The sequence below is a fragment of the Sylvia atricapilla genome, chromosome 9, assembly GCF_009819655.1.
Source record: "Sylvia atricapilla isolate bSylAtr1 chromosome 9, bSylAtr1.pri, whole genome shotgun sequence".
In the NCBI taxonomy this organism is placed as follows: Eukaryota; Metazoa; Chordata; class Aves; order Passeriformes; family Sylviidae; genus Sylvia; species Sylvia atricapilla.
This window is the reverse complement of record NC_089148.1, coordinates 12,905,911-12,926,382: the sequence shown is the minus strand read 5'-3', so window position 1 is coordinate 12,926,382 and position 20,472 is coordinate 12,905,911. Positions and strand designations below refer to the sequence as shown.

Here is a 20,472-nt window from a genome sequence, read left to right as displayed (position 1 = left end):
CGGGGCTGGGCGGGGGAGATTAGGAAGCCGAGCATCTTCTGAGCACCGAGGGCTGCTGCGGGGCCGTTCCCAGCCGTGCCCGTGCCATCCCTGCGGTGGGAGCCGGGGCACAGCTCAACCCACCTCCGGCCCGCATTTTTACATTACTGAAGAGGAATCAAACATTTCAGTCAGGGTGGGGAGCACCAAAATGATCCAAAGTAAAGCAGTCAGTGATGCTTCGAGCAGACCCAGCACCTTTTCAGCTAGCACTATAAATATCTTCCCTTAATTATAATAAAGAATTGCTAGAAACAATAAAAGAAAAAAAAACCAAACACCCTCCCCAAACCCCAAAGCAGTAAAGCCTTTAATGTTGCCCCATTACCCATGCCATCACCTGACAAGCCAGCTCTAGAGCTTGAGCCTCAGTGCTGAGTTAACAAAGCCAGACCTGGCTTTACGTGTGTTTTCTTTTTTTTACACCTCAAATTGCAATAGGTGCTTCAGGGAAAAAAAAAAAAAAAACAACAAAAAAACAGACATCTTGAAATTACTCAGTGCCACACTGTGAAAGGAAAATGTTGCCTAAAGGGAAGGGTGTTTTTTTGTTTTGTTTTGGTCCAGTAAATTAACATTTTGCTTGCTCTGAGGTTGCTGTCCAGGATTATATGCTTTGCGTAACTTATTATAACACCACACCCTTGTCCTGAGCTGTGTGCAAGTAGTTTGGCTTTTGTTTTCAAATTGTTTCTAGCCCTCGAGCATTTGAAGAAAGTCTTTAAAATATTAACCAATACAACTGTCATCTTCCTGTGTTTCCAGACATTTTACAATAGGAAACAAAGAACAAAACCCTGCAACAATAGCTCAGAGGTATGAATTGCCTCATTCATCTCACTGGAATGTTCAAAAACATTAACTGTTTTTTGACTGATTCAGCAGAAAATGTGCTGGCAGATAATAAGCTTATGCCTGATCCAGGGGAGATTCAGGGACTGAGAAAGGTTTTATTTTTCAGCACCGCAAAGTAGCACCTTTCCTGAAAGGAAGCAAATATCCTTGTTGATGGAAGAGGCTGCGTGAGAGGAGAAATTCTGGCTTAAAAGGAGCTGCTGCCTTCCTCTCTCTCTGTACTGGCTTCAAAACAGCACATGGTTTATCTCAGCCCAATCCTGTAATAAATTCATTAGCAATTAGTGCCCACTCAAACATACCAAGAGAAGTAACACTGCAGTCCTTAGGGTTTGACTGGGAAAGGCCCAGGATTTCAGTGTGGTGTGTTTTAATGTCTGGTTTAACACTCAGAACAGGAAAGGCAAGGTCAGCGCCACTGCCTGAACTGCTGTTGAGACAATGCCATCGCTAAAACAGAGTTTGTTCCAAGGCCTGTGAGAGAATGCTGATGCTCTAAAAGGCCAGTGAGAAAACACATGGCTCCACCATCATTCCACTGTCCTCCCACCAGGAATGGTGGGAATGGGAATGAATCACCACTTCCAGCCAAATTCTTCACCTTGTGCAATATTCTCATCACAAGGTTTTGGAAAAGAGCTGCTTCATTGTTAGACTGGAGTGCTTGGTGACAGAATATTTATGTGTTAATTCAGAACAATGTAAATTATTATTTCTGATTACCCTACCACTCAGTATCAGATTCCCGAGGAGTTCAGTAGCAGGTAAACCAGTGAACTTCAGGTCAAGCATTTTAACAATGATTGGGAAGCCACATGTGTCTTAAATAAAGGCAGCACTGGACAAGTGAAGATTAATTTTTTTTTAATAGAAACTTTGACCTTTATGAGCAGTATGTAATTTTAAATAAATAGAAAACATAGAGGTGAAAAAAAATTACAAGTTTTAAAAGTGCCAGTTTCCCTCCTTTCCTTCAAAGATTTCATGATACAGAGAGTTACATGTGCCATCTTAGCTGAATTCGAAAAAATTTTATGCAAAGTAAAGCCAAAGTTATACTTCTCTTCCCCACAGACACAACTCACACACAGTAATCCAACCATTTCAGCAAACTTCTAGAAATTAGTGCTTTAGCTCTGTTACCCCTGCTTTGCCACACACATTATCAGTGGCTCACGGTACAAACATGGAAAAGGCTGTTGTTAAGAAGTCAACAGAAGAACACTTAAGTAATCACCACTGTTAAAATTATATTAAAAATACATCTTGGGCTCAGGTTGATTCACCTTCAATATGCTTTAAAATCACACCAAACTGTAAACAAAAGGGCACACATATGTCCCTGCTGATCAGCACTGCCTCAGCCAGGCACTTTGAGGTGGCTGTCCCTGAGCTGGGCTGAAAACTCAGTTCCACAAGTTTTACATTGCTACAAGTGAGTGACCTCTTCAAAGACAGCTCTGTCTGTGGTTTCCTGCAGTCTTTTACAGAGAGGTCCCTCTGATTTGAAGCAGTGGTAATCTCAGGGGATGTTCAGAACAGCTTTGGTAATTGCCTGAGTTGTTTCACATCAAGAATGGTGCCAACAGAATTTATGCTGTTTGACTGGTTTAACATTTCAAGAGTTGGAGTATGTAAATTTCCACGGAAGGCCTGAGAATCTCCATCTTTCCTGACAGGTTGTTCAGTGAATTCAACCCTCCCAGGTAACAATCTGGTCTTTGATTTTAAATCCTTTAGGAACTGAAGTGAGTTTTCATCAGTTTGATCTGTTCTGGGAGCAAAAATTTCATTTGCAATATTTCTTAGCACGGGGCTGTTTAATTCTGGTGGAGAAGCATTAGTAGTCAACTCTCTGCTGTGACTTTTCAGGTGAATGGGAAGTCTTCCATCCGTTCTTTTGGGTAATTCAGTCTGTTGGTTGAAGCTGTCCAATGCAAGGGTACAGTTTTTGTCTGGCACGCTTTTGCTTTTGACAGTGCTAAAATTGCCATCTTGATCCTGCTGCGGTTCCTCTTCATCCTCACTGCTGTCACTGCCCTGTATCAGCCCATATCGCTTCATGTACTTCTTGGTTGCAAAGGACATATTGTTGGGTGAAATGAAGCTCAGACCCACCATGCTCTTGTCCCCATTTGTTTGCAAGATGTCTTGGAAGGAGAAATCTGTGTGAGGATTTTGGCCTGAGCGACTGAGGGACAGTCGGGACAACTGATTTTCACTGAGATACTTGAGTGCTATGGCATTTGCTTCCATGCTCAGATCAACAACGTTGGGACACATGCTGACATTGGCAAGTGACACGGAATTTAATCCAGGCACCACCGCTTCAGGACTTATGCACGCCAAGATGCTGAAATAAAGCATCAAAAAGTTACCTTAGCATTACAAGAAAAGCATTGCTTTCACAATTTTGCTCACTGTACTGATTTCTGTCTTCTGAAACACAGCTCCAGATCAGGACTGAGATCATATTATCTGCACATGCTGAAAACCATCTACTCACCCCCACAGTATCCAAACACAGTCAGAGGATGGATGATACCCCTTTCTCCTTCAAATACACAGTACCCTCACATGAAGAGCCACCCATCTCTAGCACATTACAGAGCTGGTCTTGGATTTAAAGCAGGTTTGAGCTCTTGGTCGTTTCTCACCAGTGAATGTGACATGATGTGTGTCTGATCCTACAACTCGGAATTCTACCATTCAGCCCAAATTTTATAGCTAAAAATACAAGCCCAATGGCTGAGACCAAGAACATTTTTCCCAATGCATGGTAATTCCAGGATTCTTACAGAAACTCTGACATAACATCTGTTTCCAGAAGCCTACAAGGTGCTAGTTTTTGAAGTATCCTCAAATGGGAAATGTTCATTTGTTCTGTTGCCTGCTGCAACAATTTCTTGTTTATATATCAAGTGTTTAAAGACTGAAAGAATAAGCTCTGGTACAGCAGTAGTGGTTGTAAACCACTGCATTTAGTTCACACATGACATATTAGTCCACAAATCCAAGCTCCTCATATGAAGAATTAAGAGGCTTCCTATTTCACTGAGCACAAATTCTGAAGTTTGCCCAGGGAGAATAAACTGGCTCAGAGCAACGACCACTTATTATGCTATGGAGCTGCACTGTTGTTTCCTTCTCTACTGAGCTGTAGACCTTTTCTCAGAATTGTTTATCAGTCTTGAAAGTGGCAGAAGGAAGAACTCCACCCCACTCCCCAAGTTTGAAGAAAAAAACCCCAAGAGTTCCAGTTTTGCCTTATGGGTTCACATGTTAGCATGTTATTGGCATTAAAAGAGCACTGACAGACTCCAGCCAGGAAGGTAGTCCAGAAATTCCAGAAAAACACCCAATAAAATACAAGTAAAAAGGAGAGAAAAGAGGTTAGAAACTGTATGACTGGAAACAGCTTTTGACACATGGCTGAAGAGAAGATTAATTAGGAGGTGGTTAGATTTTTTGTTTACACAACAGCTACACACTAGGATCAAGAAGACAATAAGGATGAAAGTGAAGCTGTACCAGGCAGTCAGCCTATGCCTACACAGCTACACAAGTAAATTCCTGTGCCTAAAAGCCCTCCTTCAGAAGTTACTTCTCTGTTCCTTCCTCTGTTTCAACAAGGCTGTTTCCCTCCCCAGCACTTTCTCTGTTCAAGGCACAGCACCCACAGTAACCAGCAATTAGGACAGAGCCAGTTTTGATTAGATACTGAAGCCACAATAACAATTTCACATTTACTGGTAAAATGCAAGACAAAGGTTAAGAAGCAATGACAAAATACACAGCTGCTTAATGTTCAGTCTCTCAAGTCCAGAGTTGTTCTGGAATACTTCAACACAGACCAAAGAATTGCCAATAGCTTCCTTGTTGTTCTAGGGTATTGCATGCACAATGCTTAAGAATCACCAGATGCTCTAACAGCAAGAGCTACTTGTGTTATATTTAAATAATCCAAGTTTTGCTAGCAGAGCTCTTAAACCTGTCTGAAATGCCCATAGCATGACTCAGCATTTCAGTTTTGCAGGAAATGTAGATCAAGGTGCACCCAAGTCCCAGTGGCATTGAACAGAGTCTTCTCTTGACTCATTGAACCAAATACTCATTTTCAGTTGGGCCTACACATTACTATTCCGAACCACCAGCATTTTACCTGGCACTCTCCACTTTGTGTGTATTTTCCTTCACACTGCCAGGTGAGTCCACTGTCACTCCAAGACTCCTCAGCTGTTTGAGTGTGGCACTAATGACACTCTCTTTGTCCACCCCTCCTGTGTCAGTCTCTGAAGCAACTTCTGCTGTATCATCAATACCCTGATATGTAGGACCATCATCAGTAACAAATCCTGATTTTGAAGGCAAGTGATCTTGCTCTTCTGAGGTCTTTAAGAGGTGGTTTACTTGGCCCTACAGAAAAAGGGAGCACATGGCAAAAACATCATGACATACAGGGACTGTCAAATACCAAAACCCTGACTTATTCTTACATAACTTCAAATACAACTTGATGGATTAATAGCTTATTCTGACAAAGAAGGCAAATTCAGATACAGTTCAGATGCAATCACTTAAACTCACAGCAGTGTAATCAAACACTGGAACATCTTACACTTGAAGCTTTCTATAAGAGTCTGTTCTGAATTTAAACACTTCACATACTGATATTCTTCAAGATTAAAATATCTGCACTTTGAGGGACTTGAAGGTAAAATGCTGTGTTATTTTAAAGGCCACTAATTTTGGAAGTTATCAGCTGATGTCCTTGAATTAAAGAATTATTATTTATTAGATAATAGAAAGTATTCTATGTATGCATGAAAGAGAAGTACAAAATAACCACTTAAACATTTTTAAAAAAATTGCAGAACCACAAACTTGAAGCCTTCTGTAGAGCACAATGCAAATTTGAAAACCACACGCAGCTTTCATTCATGCCAATACCACATCAGAACTTCAGCAGGGTCCTGTTCTGACTGTTGAATTCAGTGCAGATTATAAAATGTGCATGAGTTACCAGTAAGTCCTGGTAAAGCTTCTGCTCCTCTGAGGGCTGCCGAGGCAGCAGCGAGGTGGGTGGCTCCGAGCTCTGCTCGCTTGTTACCACCACCTGGCTCCTGGCTCCCTCCGATGGCTCTTTCTGTAAAGGCACACTGATACTTTCTTCCAAGGATGAACCACGAACGAGTGCTTGGGAAACGTTTCCAGTTCTGGAAGAGAACACCAAGATAGCTACATACTTCCTTGAAACAGCAAAAGCATCATCATAATTTTTTCATGAACATCAGAGAACAATTAAGTACGGCAAATGGATCCTAACAGGTTTTAGTTTTGCCTGCTGCCCAAGGCTTTGCTCCTTTCTGCAGTTCTTTCCTCTCAAAAATCATTTGAGGACAGAGGAAATAGACCTCCAAGTGTGCAACTACAACAGCCTGACTAGTTTTTCTAAAAGATCATTTGAAAGTGGCAATGGCATCTCTGGACTAGTCAAAACTCAGTGGCATTCTGTGACTTAAACCAGATGAAAGGAAAGTTATGAATGATTTGGAATTTATGTTTTCAGCATTTCACTTATAAGCCTGTAGGAGCAAGTATCTTCTGTATGCTTTGACACATGACTTATTCAAAAAGCTGCTTTTACCAAGGTACATAACTTCCCATGGGATTCCTGTGGCAGTTTAAAAACTTCTCAAAGACAGTTACAAACACACGCATGCACACTGAGTATCACAAACTGAGAACAAACACCTAGTTGAAATATTTTTCAATAAAAGATGTGAAAGAGGAGCTATAAAGGCTAAAAAGGGTAAACACTGAACGAGTTGTAACACAATGTTCTGCACCCCCCTCAGTTGTGTGTGCATTGCATAAGGCTTTGGAGACCAGACATATCAATACTACTATCATCCCAAGAAGATCCTCAAGCAACCCTCCTCCCCCTTCCTGTTCCTCCTGAGGAGACAAGTGTAAGATAAGGGAATTTCAGAACTCAACTGATCAATTGCCTGTGTTGAAAGTGATAAGATTTAAACCACGTGACATACCAGATAGTCAATGTAGGTTATCAGCTACTGTTACACTAGCAATTATTCATCATTCCCAAAAATGTTCCCCTCCTCCTCCTCAAAACAATCTGGGTGATGCTCTACATTCTCACTATAAGATGCTTTACAGCTATTTTATGGGTTTATGAATCCAAGCTGAAGAGACCCTTAAGATGGCATTGTTCTAAAATACATTCGTAAGATTGATCTGAATCCATATTATTTCTGGTAGCAGTATATGTTTGCAGACAGGACTTAAATCAAGGACTTGAATAGTTAGGTTATAGCTTAATTACCATCGTTTTTCCCAATATGAGTATTTTAGGAACCTAATTTAACTGGAAGGGTATTCCCCCTCCTTTGGCTTTTTATACTTAGACAATATCAGATCACTAAAGTCGTAAATTGTTGATCTATTCCTACGTAGAAATAGCATCCATATAGATAATTTAAAATATTTTAAAAACCACTTCCCAAATGAGTCTGAGATTAGTCACTGCACTATAAAGAAATGGAGCTTAAAAATAATTAAATTAACAGCAGTGAAGGCAGTATCTGCATACACCACACAAAGTAATTAGGCATAAAATAAAGAGAAATTCAGGGAACAGCCACACAATCATAAACTCCTCATCTCAAGCCCCTCAGAACTGGAAGGGTTCTGAATGCTGACAAGGAAAAGCCCCTGTAGGAAAACAACTGAGTATAGCAGCACCCCCTTTTCCAGTCAGGATTTAAGGTAAGAAAAAGAATGCTGCCAACACAGTGCATGCTTTTGCAAGTTAAAGGCTTTTGCCATCAGCTGCTGCTGATAGGTATGAGAGCTAAACCTGCATGACTGATAAATGCAGACTCTAAAGGCAGCTGTGTTTTGGTGAGCTGTACAATTTGAGCATAATTAAAATATAAAGCAGGGAGAGAACACAACAGCTGAGGTCAGACTATTTATAACTCCTGAAGAAAAAAAAAGTACAGAAGTAATAACTTACATAAGGCATTTCAGCACATTATGTGAGCACAGGGTGTTTCTATTACTTACTGGGGAGTGTTCTGATTAATTCCTTCTTCCACAAGGTGAATACTCTCTACAAAGCTGGGCATGTCAACCACCCTTAAGGAAGAAGCAATACTTGTATTACTTGCATCTTGTTCAGCATTAATTGAAATGCTTATGTCCTCCTTAGAAATCTCTCCATCTTCTTTTTTCCCTTGTGGTATGGAGTTGCCTTGTTTTTCTGAGGCTGTACTCCAAAATAAACTAGCACCTAGGAAAAAATTAAAGATTTAACTATTTAGGAAGAGTCATTACTTTCTTCTGAGACCCTTTGGCTTTGTATAGCTAGAGGAATAATTTTCTCCTGTTCATGTTTCTTTCACCATTTTGAAAGTGATTTACAGTTTAAATCGGCTAAAAGTTGCCAAAACATCATTCGAGTCCTAGTTCCTTCCAAAGTATACTTGATGGAAAAGAAAAGGTTGTATTAAGTAATTTTAATGTATTGACCTTGAGCCTGTTTCAAAGTTTCCTCCAGACTAACCACAACATTTCCATGGATTTAAGAGGAACCAATATGTTAATATGCAGCTGTACAGATACAGCTGCATAACTTGCCTAAATTAAAGCGAATACAATCGCCTCTTCATGCATGATTTACAAGCAACATCAATAATATATTTATTGGAACACTACATGGCATAGAAGCTGTTACTTTTCAATACAGTGCAGTAAATCAAAAAAGATGTGGAGTTACGTTTTAATAAGGCACCATTTTAAGCAGAACACCTTTCTAAAGCTATTGGAAAAATAATTCTTTCAGTGATGGCAATCAAAGACAAAAGTAACTCCAGCCCAAACTTGTACACAACACCTCAAAAACTCAAGTGTTTTTTGGATCTGGGCGCCTGTTTGCACAGCTTCAGCATTTCCGCAGAACATTTCCTCCATGCCCAAAGCAAGCACAGAAACGTCCAGAAGAAGCGGTGCCGGTCTGTTTTGAAAGAACGCAGCGTTACCTGTGCTCACGGCAACGCTGACACTCCTCCTGTGGCGCGACGGCGGCGAGGTCTGTGTTTCCATAGAGACAAGGTGCCCCGGCCTCTCCGCCCGCACAGCCCGGCTGGAGCCCGCCTGCCCAGCCTGCGCCTCCAGCAAGCGCTGGATCTGTAACAGCCGGCACAAAGTTAGCAGCTGCACAACAAAACATAAGCTAGAGCAGGCGAAAGTGAGTTAATTGGGTTCTGCTAAGATCTGGATTCAAACACAGGCTGCGCTGCCACGGCAGTCTGAACACCTTCCAGTTCTCAGCGGTGCACACAGCATAAATCAAAACACCAATTTTGATGTTGGCACAGCTAGCAAAGAAGATCTTTAAGCACATTGGCAGAGGCAGCACCAAGACAACTTGGGTAAAGCCTATTTGCACCAGACTTGCTGGAAGTATTCCTTCCCTTTCATTCACATACAAAGCCTATTAACTGACTTACCAGCCAAGCATTTATATGCCAACTGTCCCTACACCAACTTTGTATTAATTACAAAGCTAAGCAATTAAATGATAAAATTAAGGTTGCCAGGCAATCTTCTCTCTAGGATTTTCATCCACCCTGTTCACCGATTAGTTTGCAGCTCCAGGGAGAAATACAGTAACAGTGAAGGCTGCAGTAAGGAGGGGTTTCCCTCATGCACAATCCAGGCTTTGGGAGCTTGTCTTTACATACAGGAACTATACCAAAACCAAATTCCAGCTGTAATTTTCTAGTTCAAGTACTGCAAACTTTCCTGTTTTTATTGTTCATCACCTGCAGTAAAACTTCAACTCCGACTCTTCAGCCCCAAGTCACACCCTGCAAAATACAGGGCTAGCAGGTTGTGGTATTTTGAAGAAACTTAACTTGGTGAGACAACAAAACACAGCAAGACTCCCAAAGTCCAGTTTTCTAGCACTAGTAAAGACTTGATGAATCAAGACTCAATACAGACAACTGAAGTTTTCACAGCAACAGCTTAGGGAGCTGCAGGCTTGAAGGTGGAAAAAGCAACATATGAGAACATTCTGTGCTTCATCTGTATGTTTACAGTAATTCCAAAGCCTATGCAATAATTCTTTTACACAAGCATTTAAGTAGAAATGCATTTATACAAAGAATGTATCAGTTTGCATTACAAGCAGTCTACTAAAAACAAACCTTCATGTTACGGAAATACCACAAAAATAAATGCAAAATTTAATGAGAAATAAGTCAAATAATTTTTAAAGAGACACCAATTGGTAGAGCTAATTGAGTCCCCTCTCCATGCCCAGACTGCAGCTGGTATGACAGGCTCCCTTGTTCTAACACAGACAGACAACAATTAATTTAATTCCTCTGGCAGGGGAGCTATCAGAGCATAATCACTGAGAGGGCAGAGGAGAAAGCAGACATTCCCACAAACCTGAGCTTGAAGCAATTTGAGTTGTCTGTCCTGTTCAGTGAGGAGCCGGAATGCATCTGGAGATAATCCCATCATCCCATTATCTGATGCTGCTGCGGGAGCAGGCGTGTGCAGGCACGGTGAGTGGGCTGCACAGCACTGCGCACCCGAGGGGCTCGCGCTCGACGGCAGCCTCGTTCCAGGTGATAAGCCACTGTCAAGAGAACAGCTCCCTGTTTTCCCAGGATATCTCACGTTTATAGGGCTGCTTGTGGCATATCCTGGGTTGCAGCAAACGTTTGGGCAAATGATATTTGGATGGAACACTGCACAAGGATTTTGCTGAGCCATCTCCGATTGGATTTCCGCTCCGTGTTTGGGGCTCATTTTACCAATTCCTTGCCATGAGTTTATGGGATTGTATTGGAGAGAAGCAGGACACTGACAGCTGCATGCCGGACAGGAAGGTGACACTTGAACTGGCACCTGCAGGTCTGGTGGCTGTCTGCAGCTCTGTGGTGACAAAGCAGAGTTGTGGAGGACTGGCTGTGTAACAGCAGGAAGCTGCTTGGAAGCAGACATTGATGTTCTCCTAGCCAGAGGTTCTCCCTGTGGTGTGACACTTTCAGGATTTAACACAAGTTTTTCCAGAGGCTTTCTGGGGTGGTGCACAGATGTATCTGGGGAAGGCCCATTACAAGGGGTTGAAGGAGAAGATGATCCTGAACTTTTTCTTGATTGAAGGGAAGCCTTCTTGCACTGCACCTGCGGCTGTAGTTGAGCTTGATTTCCTCTACAAGGCATTGACGCTGGAATTTTCTGGTTTATAGGATTTGGTAACCGTCTCAAAGAGGGATCTCCCATGTTAGCAGGAAAGTTCTGCCTGTCTTCAGAGTGCTGGCTGGCCTGACATGTAGATCTCATGCAGCACTTCTTTTTAAGAGGCTGATTTGGCACTGTGGGTACAGTTTTAGTACCAGAAGTCCCCACAGGTTTAGATGGTTGTCCTGACTCTATGAAACTCCCATCCAAAATAAGTGACAGCTCCGGCACTGAAGGAAAGATTTTGGTAACCTGAAAGGACAATTACACACCGGTATGATAATTTAAAAACATTGCCTGCTCTTTGAATGCAGAATTTCCTCAAAGAAAATGTTTTCATTTAAAAATCAATATATGATGATTATCAGCTCCAAACCAACCACATGTTGAAAACATTCCTAAAAGACTGGAGAATCCAGAAAAAGCAGCAATATCTCTAGGATCACTCCGAAAGGAAAATTGCTTTCATACAGTTAAACAGTCATGTCTGCCAAATGAATGCTCTATGTCATTTTGGGAGTACCTTTCAGAATATGGATATTCCCCACAAGAGGTGGACTCTATGTTCCCTCTTACTATTCTTAGATGCAGGAGATAGCTGCAATAGAACATATTTTACACACAATTATCACATCCTTCTAGACCTATACTGTACAAGGGCTGTATTTATTGTATTTGTACACACTTCAGTACAAAAAGGACAGAGCAGCAGATCTTTTAGGTAAATGAAATAAAAAACCACAAGAGCTTACTGTCTTTGTCTCAGACACTACAGCTCTTCCATTCAACAACAGTGAGATACCTACAGTAGAAACTACTCTCTCTGTTCCAAAATCATAGCATGTATAGGAAATAAAGTGTTTAGAATCCTGGAAAAAATGGCAGGTTAACTAGAAAAGGAGTGGGACTCTTGGTTCATTTCTTCTCTTCTGTTTTCCCCTGCTAGCACTTTGAGAGAGAAGCTTTACACTCTCCAGTTCCCTTACAATGAGTTTTGCTGCTCCAAGAGTCACATCTGAGATACCCAGAGCAACTATTTATTTAGTTACCTGTTGACTCACTGGGTGAGGACTTGGAATTGGTCTGGGGGATAAATCCTCATCCTCCACACCAGAGTCATGATCACTTGCTGACAACTTGCCGGGTGAAGAGCCTTGGGGAGGACTAAAACCAACATAAATCAAAGTGAAAACGTTTGCTTGTCAGATTTGGCAGCAGTAACATGAAACTTCACATTTTCCAATGTGCCATCTACAGTGCATCATTTTCCTAAGAAGCAGTTTCTATCTATCTTCTTCCTGGTTAGCTGGGGAGTTCAACCAGCAAACAGTTCTAAGATCAAACAGTGAAAATACAAATGCTGCTTTTGGGCAAGAAGATACAAACCCTCCCTCCTTACAGCACCACACAAACCCACCTTTTAAGTGACATTCTAACAGCAAAGCACTGATTTATAGTGAAAAGATAGAAGGTGCTACAGCAAAGATTGTAATTGTTTGAAGGAAAATAAAGGCCATCTTCTAGTCATAGATAAAAACTTGATGGATAAGCCAGGTTCTTAAAAAACACTAAGTTTCAGCCTATCCAGGTCTTGGAGCTCTGAAAAGTGGGAAGAACTAAAGGAATTTTTTCTGACTTAAGTAGATTTCAATTAGAGATTTGCTTCAAAGGACAGATCTCACTTAAAGCTGAATACAGCAAACTAAGCCTCATCAGTGAGGAAGCCTTTTTAGAAACTTCCACAGTATAAATTAAAACCACCAGTACTAAGTGGGATTTTTTTGGAATACAGTCAGCTTGACCATCTTACTTGAAAAATATTAACTCTAGGAATAAACAAATGCACATACACAGATTTTAATGCAAGAGAATTGCATTAAACTGACACATAGCACAGAATAGATCAAAGTTCTCACTCAACAAATATTTCATTTTTGCATATAAATGGCATCTGAGAGATTTACCTTTTGATTGGAAGGTTCTTGCAAATTCTGCTGAAGAACTCAGTTTCTGCGTTTTGGTTTTCTGCACTCAACTCAAACTGGATAGGGCTCTTGTCTGATGGTTCAACATTCTGGAATGAAATGTTCCACATTTGTGAAGCACAAAACCTTCAAACTTTCAATCACTGAGGTACTACTCCCAAAGAAACAGCTTTAAGAACACTTATATGATTATTTGCTGCTTGTCTTCTACTTTCAAATTTTTCACCACTACAAGGAAGCAGGCAACTTCCCTTCCTGTTTAACACTGTTCCCTGCTACCCTGTAAAGTAGTTGGGCTAATTATAGCCATGAGCAGATGCTTCCTCACTGTAACTGCTCAGAGACTCCTCCAGGGCTGCCACCACTACAGGAAACAGCAAAGGATCCTGTGCTGTTTCACACACCACAGCTGGGCAACTCCTGGAGGCAACAGAAACGAGCTTCAGTGGAGAGATCTGTCATCTTCAGAAAGCTAAGCTGTCCCTAGGCTAAAGGTAGAAGGCAGCCCTGAACAAGGAAATTCAACTAGGAAGAGAATTGAGTACACAGCGTAGCACACACATTACACTCACTGCTTCTCTGACAGAGCAGAGCAGCATTTACTGAGTAAATTAACAACTCAACTTCAGGTTCTGCACAAATCTAGGAAAGCACATAAGGAACTGAGATTTCCTAGAAATTCCTCACATCTTACTAGCCATCTCCCAGACTTGTATCACCAAATTCTTTGACAGTTCCTTTGAACAAAGATAAAATTTGCCATTGATAAAACTGTCATGAAAATTGGTAACCTCTGAATTCCTTTTTGCACAACACTCAGCTTTGCTCCCCAGCAATCATCACCCAGAGCAGCTGTTAGATGTGGCCAAGGTGAACACAGCACACCAGAGTAACAAATGCTTTAGGAAGTCTGAGTCTCAATAAGGCCAGAAGGTCACTAGTAGGAAGGAACACTAATCAAGTACAACACAGCACAATAAACTTAAAAGACAGATGCTTAATGTTGTTAGAAAAGAGAGTAGTGGTGATTTTGGAAGTCATTTCTCAATTTGAGGGACAAACTGAATTTAGAGTAGTCCCTAGGAAAAAGCAGCTTTATAGAACTACATAATTTTCAAACACTGCAGATCCATTTGGGTCACATCATAATGACTCTTTTAAGGCAAATTTTGAAGTACCATGATGCAAGAGGAAAGCAAAACACTTACTTTGAAGAGGTGAACTGTTTCATGACAAGTTAGGATCTGAAAGCCCAGCTCAGTCTGCCCACGGCATGGAACACACTCATAAAACTCTGGTTCCTTATGTGTCAATGAATAAAGCACAATGAGAAAACTCCCAGATTCTGAAAAAACCCTAAAATAGAAGAAAAGCATATCTTTAAATAACTTAAACATGATTAAGGCCCTTAGATTTTCAATACATGAGCAAATTTTCAGACAGTTTAGCAAACTCGTGAATCACAGCATTCTGAGCTATGGATAATGCAGATTTATTACTGTAGCCACATGCAAGAATCAAAAAGCAGAGAAATGGGAATAATTCATCTCCTTTGTATTTCAAACCTTTATGATTACTTAATACTGTAAATGAATTCCCAGAAGAGTTCAAACATAACACAGAAGAAAACATCTGTAAGAATGATACTGTATTTTATCTTCTTTTTAGTTTTCAGTTGAAGATGCATTGTAAAGACACTTAGTAACTTAATTATCCCTAAGCATTCAAAAAAACATTAAATAGAAAAAAGATTTTTTTTTAGGAAAATTATATTTAAGTTTTTTTCTACAAGTTGAGAATAGCAAGTAACAACAATCAGCATTTAACACAAGTTCAAGGATAATGACAACAATGTGTGTTTCCAGGCAAAGGCAGTATTACTTTCAGAACAGTTTTTCTTTTTATAGCACTTGTAGCATGCTTGTTTGTGGGTTTTATTTGTTTGCTTTTTCATTAAATAATATACATGATAGAAAAAGCAGTAGAAGCAGGATGCTTGAAAACACATCCATTTATACTTAAAACTTAAAGAGTTAAAAATGTATGATGCACAGATTAAGCAGTTAGCCTGCAGAGGTTAATGCTGTTTGCACGGTTCATCAAATCTCCCTAATCCACTTCCATGATGGCATCAGTGAAAGTTAATGAGAGTCAAGCATCCAAATTGCATATCTAATAATCTAATTGGTCTCTTATCTGTGTTTGGACATATTTCAGTTGTTAAGGGAAAGAAGTCTATTTTGTAATTGCAGACACATCTGTTCACCAAACATGGTTGTATTTCATAATTTAAAAACAATTGTGGTCAGTCAGAAGTGCTTATGAATACAGCATATTTTAGAGTCTCATTTACCTGAGGTGCAGTTTCAAACTACAAACACCTTGGCAAATATTACAAGTGAAATAATGTAGACAATAAGGAATGATTATCCACTAACATCACAATGAAAATATACCCCAGAATGCAAACACTCCTAAAAAACACCTGAACATTTAACAGGAAGTCATAACAGGACATCACAGGCTGCAAATCAATATGCTTCAATATGTTGGTCAGGCACAACCAGGAAGAAAACTTATACGCCTAAGAAGAGTTCAAAATCAAAACCCCACCACTGTTAAACCTACTGTTTCCCGCTTGTGGCTTCTTATTTAAATTAAAAAGCAGTGACCTTAATGATATTAGTGGTTCCCCTCTTCTTACTTTAAGATATCAGTTCAGCTTTGCAACATTTCAGTCAGAGAAGATTTTAGTGCAGAAGCCAAAACCAAAAAGAATATTTAAACCAGACAGCCTTACCTCTATACAACATATAAATCACAGAATTTCCTCAAGTATCTTTGAGCAGAGCCCCTGATGTCAAGCATTCCTGTGGAATATTTTTTTAGGCAGCCAATAGCTTCTATGTTTTACCTATAAAAGTGACTTGCCTTTCTTGAATTGAAGAACTGAACAAATATCGCAAGCAACAGGCCCAGACTTGAGGACTATAGATATGAGTAACTCCACTCAGCCAACTGGAAATAAGAAAAAAATCTAATTAGAGACAGTTCTGTTACCAAATTCTTGCTATGAAGTCACACAGACACATCTCAAATCTATGTGTGTATTGACCTGGACAAACACTTACACTCCAATTAATGGCAGAGCATAAGCCTTGGGATCAGACTCAAGCAGCAAAAGCAATTTCCGTGTTTGGTCCATAGTAAGGTAGCTGAAAAAAAAAGCAAAAGTTGGATTTTTTTAGTATTTTGGTAGGTAGTTTTTCAGGAAAAAATCTGAAAGACAAGTACAAGTTTAGAAAATACAGTGAAAAAAGAAATTCAGGGGAAGAAAAAAAGTTCCAAACTACTCTTACTCCACACACTTAACAGCAATGCCCCAGCTTTTCAGCAATTCCCTGTATATCAAAGAGTTACCAAGGACAAAATTTACTTAGTATTATTTATAGTATTTCAGTGAATACCAGAATTAGTGTTCATAACAAAACCTGAAGTACAAGTCATGTTAAATTTGAAGAGCAACTTTCAGAGAGGCATTCATAAAATCCCCGTCCCAATAAAATGACATTCAGTTGCTTCAAATTATTTCCCTGATCTATCCTTAGTTCATCCTACTAAATTAGTTACCAGTCAGAATGATGACTCCCCAGTACCATCTCAGCAGCACAAAGAGCTTTGGTTTGCATTCATCTGTTTTTCATTTTAGGGCAAGCACTGATGATGTTTAAAAAGCTGGAAGATGTTTAAATTTATTATGGTAATTAGAGGTGTGTTCTCCTGCCCCAGTAGGAAGATCCATTCAATGAAGCCAAAAGCAAGAACTACTTCTCAACCAATTAATGTTTTTGCTCCACCTTGTTCATAACTTTTAATACATTTCCAGGGACAGAAGACATGCCATGTTTGTTCCAGTTATTTCACTAAAAAGGAAAGTACAGTTGAGATCTCTCCTGCCCACCTCTCTTAGGAAAGGCAAGAAACTGACAGGACACTTTGACAGCTTTAGCACCACCCTTTACTCACCCACATTTGTAAGTTCCTTGAACTTGTGCAATATTCATAGGACTGTTCAGATTTCTTGCTAGAGCTGTTGGAATAATTGGGACAGACTTCACAGGGGTGTATTCCAAAATATTTGCCACAGTAAGAGAAGCCCAGTGAAAATTAAAGTGGAGATTATCCAGGTTTTCTGTGAAAACAATGTGAGCTCTAACAGTGAGCAGTTTAGAAAGATCCAGAGATTCTTTACTGCACAGACTCTGCTGCAGACCCTAGAAGTAAAAAAAAAAAAAAGTTAAATACACGAAATTATTTTCATATGATTACCATGATTCAAGATGTATTACACTAGGAACTCAAATCATTCATCACAGCTACTACTGCAGTAGGTACTACACAAAAAGCCACTAACCCAGGTCTCCAAAGCTCACTGTTCTACTGAATATAATGAATAGTGCAGAATACACTTGAAAATCAGCTATGCACACCTTAGCATTGTTTTATGATGTATTAGAAAACCTAGGGTTAATTATATAAAATTAATATAATAACAAAGACTCAGGCTGATTTGTCAAGGTTTTCTTACTTGCATTCAAGAAATATGTAATTTAACACCAGGATATATCATCATGACAAAGTTCAGATGTGAAGCAGACTTAATTAGTATTATATAAAATACACTACAACTACAGAGAAAAGTATACAGGAATGGAAAGTGTATTTAGCAGATTACATGTCCACAGCAGAGCACAGATTTCAGCTATGGCTGCTAACCAACAAAGGGCTTCACACGTTTTGGGCGGGTCACTTGCCTAGCAACACTTTAGCAACAAATGCTGCAACTGATTAATGACAGTGTTGAGGGGAAAAAAGACAAATAAACTGTTTTCTCTTGTTTAAGTAAGTTTTCTCAATTGCTTTTGTTTTGCTGGTTTTGGTGGTTAGATAAGCTGAAAAACTTTGGTCAGCCAGCAAGATTTTCGTCCAAGTTTAAGGACTGTGTGATCCTTAAACACCTGTGAGGATTAACTGATTTTAACAGTTTCCAATACACTTTTCAATGTTGCTCAAGCAGCTCATTTCACACAATTAACTACATAGTCTTGCTTCAGCCATAACCTTGCTGTGCTGGAAATCAAGCTCTGTGCACAGTGCAGTGTCCTGCCTGGCAGACAGTCCACTGTTCAAGAGACCCAAAAGTTGCTAAGAGCTGCCTACCTTGAAAGCCAAGCTGATATCTTCAGCACTGTGCACTATTATATTATCTGAACAAGGTGCCCAGGCATTAACTGTACATGGAATCAAAAAGTCTCCAGGAAGGGATGCTGTTGGAATCTTGCCCGATCCACCAGCAACTTCTCGGCCAGGATCAAAGCGATCTATTGTTACCGTTACTCCTTCCCCATCTTCAAAATAAATAAATAAAGTTAGAGTCCAAGAGCAACAACTCAGGCTGCTTAACAACAGCTTAACCAACAAACCAATATTGCCTTGTCTACCTCACGTTTAGAATTACCTTCATCTGCTGCCAGGGTCCCAAGCAAAAAGCAGGAAAATGATTTCTTTTCATTCTGTTTAGCGTGGCGATAGGCGAGCCGCAAGGTTTTCTCCACCAGAGACAGCCTGGGGTTTCTAAAAGGAGACAACAGGCAAGTTTAAGTCACAAATTCTTTTTAATTCTTGTTTTTAAAAAGTATCACTTATCCATATGGGAAGAAAATGGAAAGAAATTTTAAGTTACTTTAGACTGATGCACCTTCAAGCCGCTGGACTGTGTTACACAAAGGAAAGGAATGGAAACTGAAATCTTTCCAATGAAAATCCCTCTGTGCTTATAACAAACACACTGCTTCCTTTTCCTTTGGGTCTTGTCATACAACAGAATCAAAGGCAAAATGAGGTTTTGCATCACACAATTCATTACTTATTTTAACCTTCAGCTCCCCGAAAAGGTTATCTGTACCTGTAATAGGTGATGTGTGCTCCAACGACATCGCCCATGGGGACCGGGTCCCAAAGTGCACACTTGGACAGAGGGAAACTGAAAGGGACCATCCTCTTGGGAACCAACCTGAGAACACCATAGAGATAAAAAAATGCATTAAGGTACATTGTTATCTTACAGCGTTTAAAAGAAGGAACAAAGGTGTAACACAGTAAGAAAACCAAGAAATAGGATCCATAAACTGTAGGTACTTTTTCTGTTTCGAGTCCAGGCCAACAAAGCAGAAACCTCATTCTACAAAGTTGTCAGAGGTACGAAGCCAACATGAAACCTTTATTGTCCACCTGACAGTTTCTTTGTGAAACCTTGGAAGATGTGTAGGACAAAATACAAGTTTGCAGATAAAGCTTAAGGAAAAGTTGCTTGGATACAGTTTAGGGAGAAAAAGAGTTATCACTAATTAAAAGCTCCCATGAGATAAAAAAAAAAAAAAATAGCAAATTTAACACTAGATCAGCTTCCCAAAGCCCTGTTTTAAGCTTCATATTTCAAGTGAGCATTCAAGCCACTTAAACTTTGAAGACATCTGAAATAAAGTCACGGCTTAAATAGGATAGTGCAAAACTTGCAATCAGACTTCAAAGAGCCCTGAAGAAATTAGTATGTAATCACATTAACTTATTCACACGAGCAGGATCAGATTTTTTTGAGGTGCCCAAACAAAGCAACATAAAAAACAATTGACAGCCCATATCATTTGGCAAATACCTCAATACCTTTTAACAAATAAGCAAGAAGTCTCTTTGTTATCTCAAGCATGAAACCTTGCCAAGCAAAGGTGCTTCCTCTACATCTCAACTTGCCAGGAAAAAAAAAAAAATTTTAAGGCAGTCCTCCAAGGAATTCAGCCACCTCTGATGCTTCTAGCGGCAGTTAATTAATTCCCCTTAAAAGCCAAATACCCAAATAAGCCTCAAACTTAAGCTTGTAAAAGGGGAAATTTTTTTAAAGCCCCACTGTTTCAACTTGACAAGCACGAAGCAGAAGCCCACCACCCCACCTCCCACAGCTCTTTATACCCACAGCCGCACTCGCAGAGGGGCACCGGGCGCGGTGTGCCCGGCGGGGCTGGGGCGATGCGGGCCCTCCCGGCGCCGAGCCGGTACCTCAGATCCGGGCCGGGCCGAATGGAGTCTGGGCCTCTTCTCCTTGTTCCCGGCGCGGGGCCCGCCCGCTGCAGCCCCCGGCTCGGCCGGGCAGCGGCCGTGAGGGAGGAGCGGCGCCGGTGACACCTCGGGCTCCAGCTCCGGCAGCTCCGGCAGCTCCGGCAGCTCCGGCACCGCCGCTCCCGCCGCGTCCCGC

General features: G+C 40.5%; 1 protein-coding gene across 4 annotated transcripts; it reads right to left on the bottom strand.

The window, feature by feature from the left end:
- Positions 1-1,736: 1,736 nt before the first annotated feature.
- On the bottom strand, positions 1,737-20,304 carry STIL (STIL centriolar assembly protein). 4 transcript variants are annotated; one of them, XM_066324907.1, is made up of 16 exons: positions 20,194-20,304; positions 19,129-19,236; positions 18,682-18,797; positions 18,384-18,571; positions 17,190-17,437; positions 16,295-16,378; positions 16,095-16,181; positions 14,372-14,519; positions 13,143-13,252; positions 12,228-12,342; positions 10,378-11,430; positions 8,958-9,105; positions 7,984-8,209; positions 5,918-6,110; positions 5,057-5,310; positions 1,737-3,247 (listed from the first exon to the last, which is right to left on the bottom strand). In XM_066324907.1, the coding sequence occupies exons 2-16, from the start codon at positions 19,218-19,220 to the stop codon at positions 2,428-2,430; spliced, it is 3,882 nt and encodes a 1,293-aa protein (XP_066181004.1). In that variant the 5' UTR covers positions 19,221-19,236; positions 20,194-20,304; the 3' UTR covers positions 1,737-2,427. The 4 variants fall into 4 exon arrangements, with proteins under 4 accessions (XP_066181004.1, XP_066181001.1, XP_066181003.1 ...); XM_066324904.1 differs by having other exon boundaries at positions 20,277-20,298; XM_066324906.1 differs by having other exon boundaries at positions 8,958-9,081; positions 20,194-20,297.
- Positions 20,305-20,472: the final 168 nt, after the last annotated feature.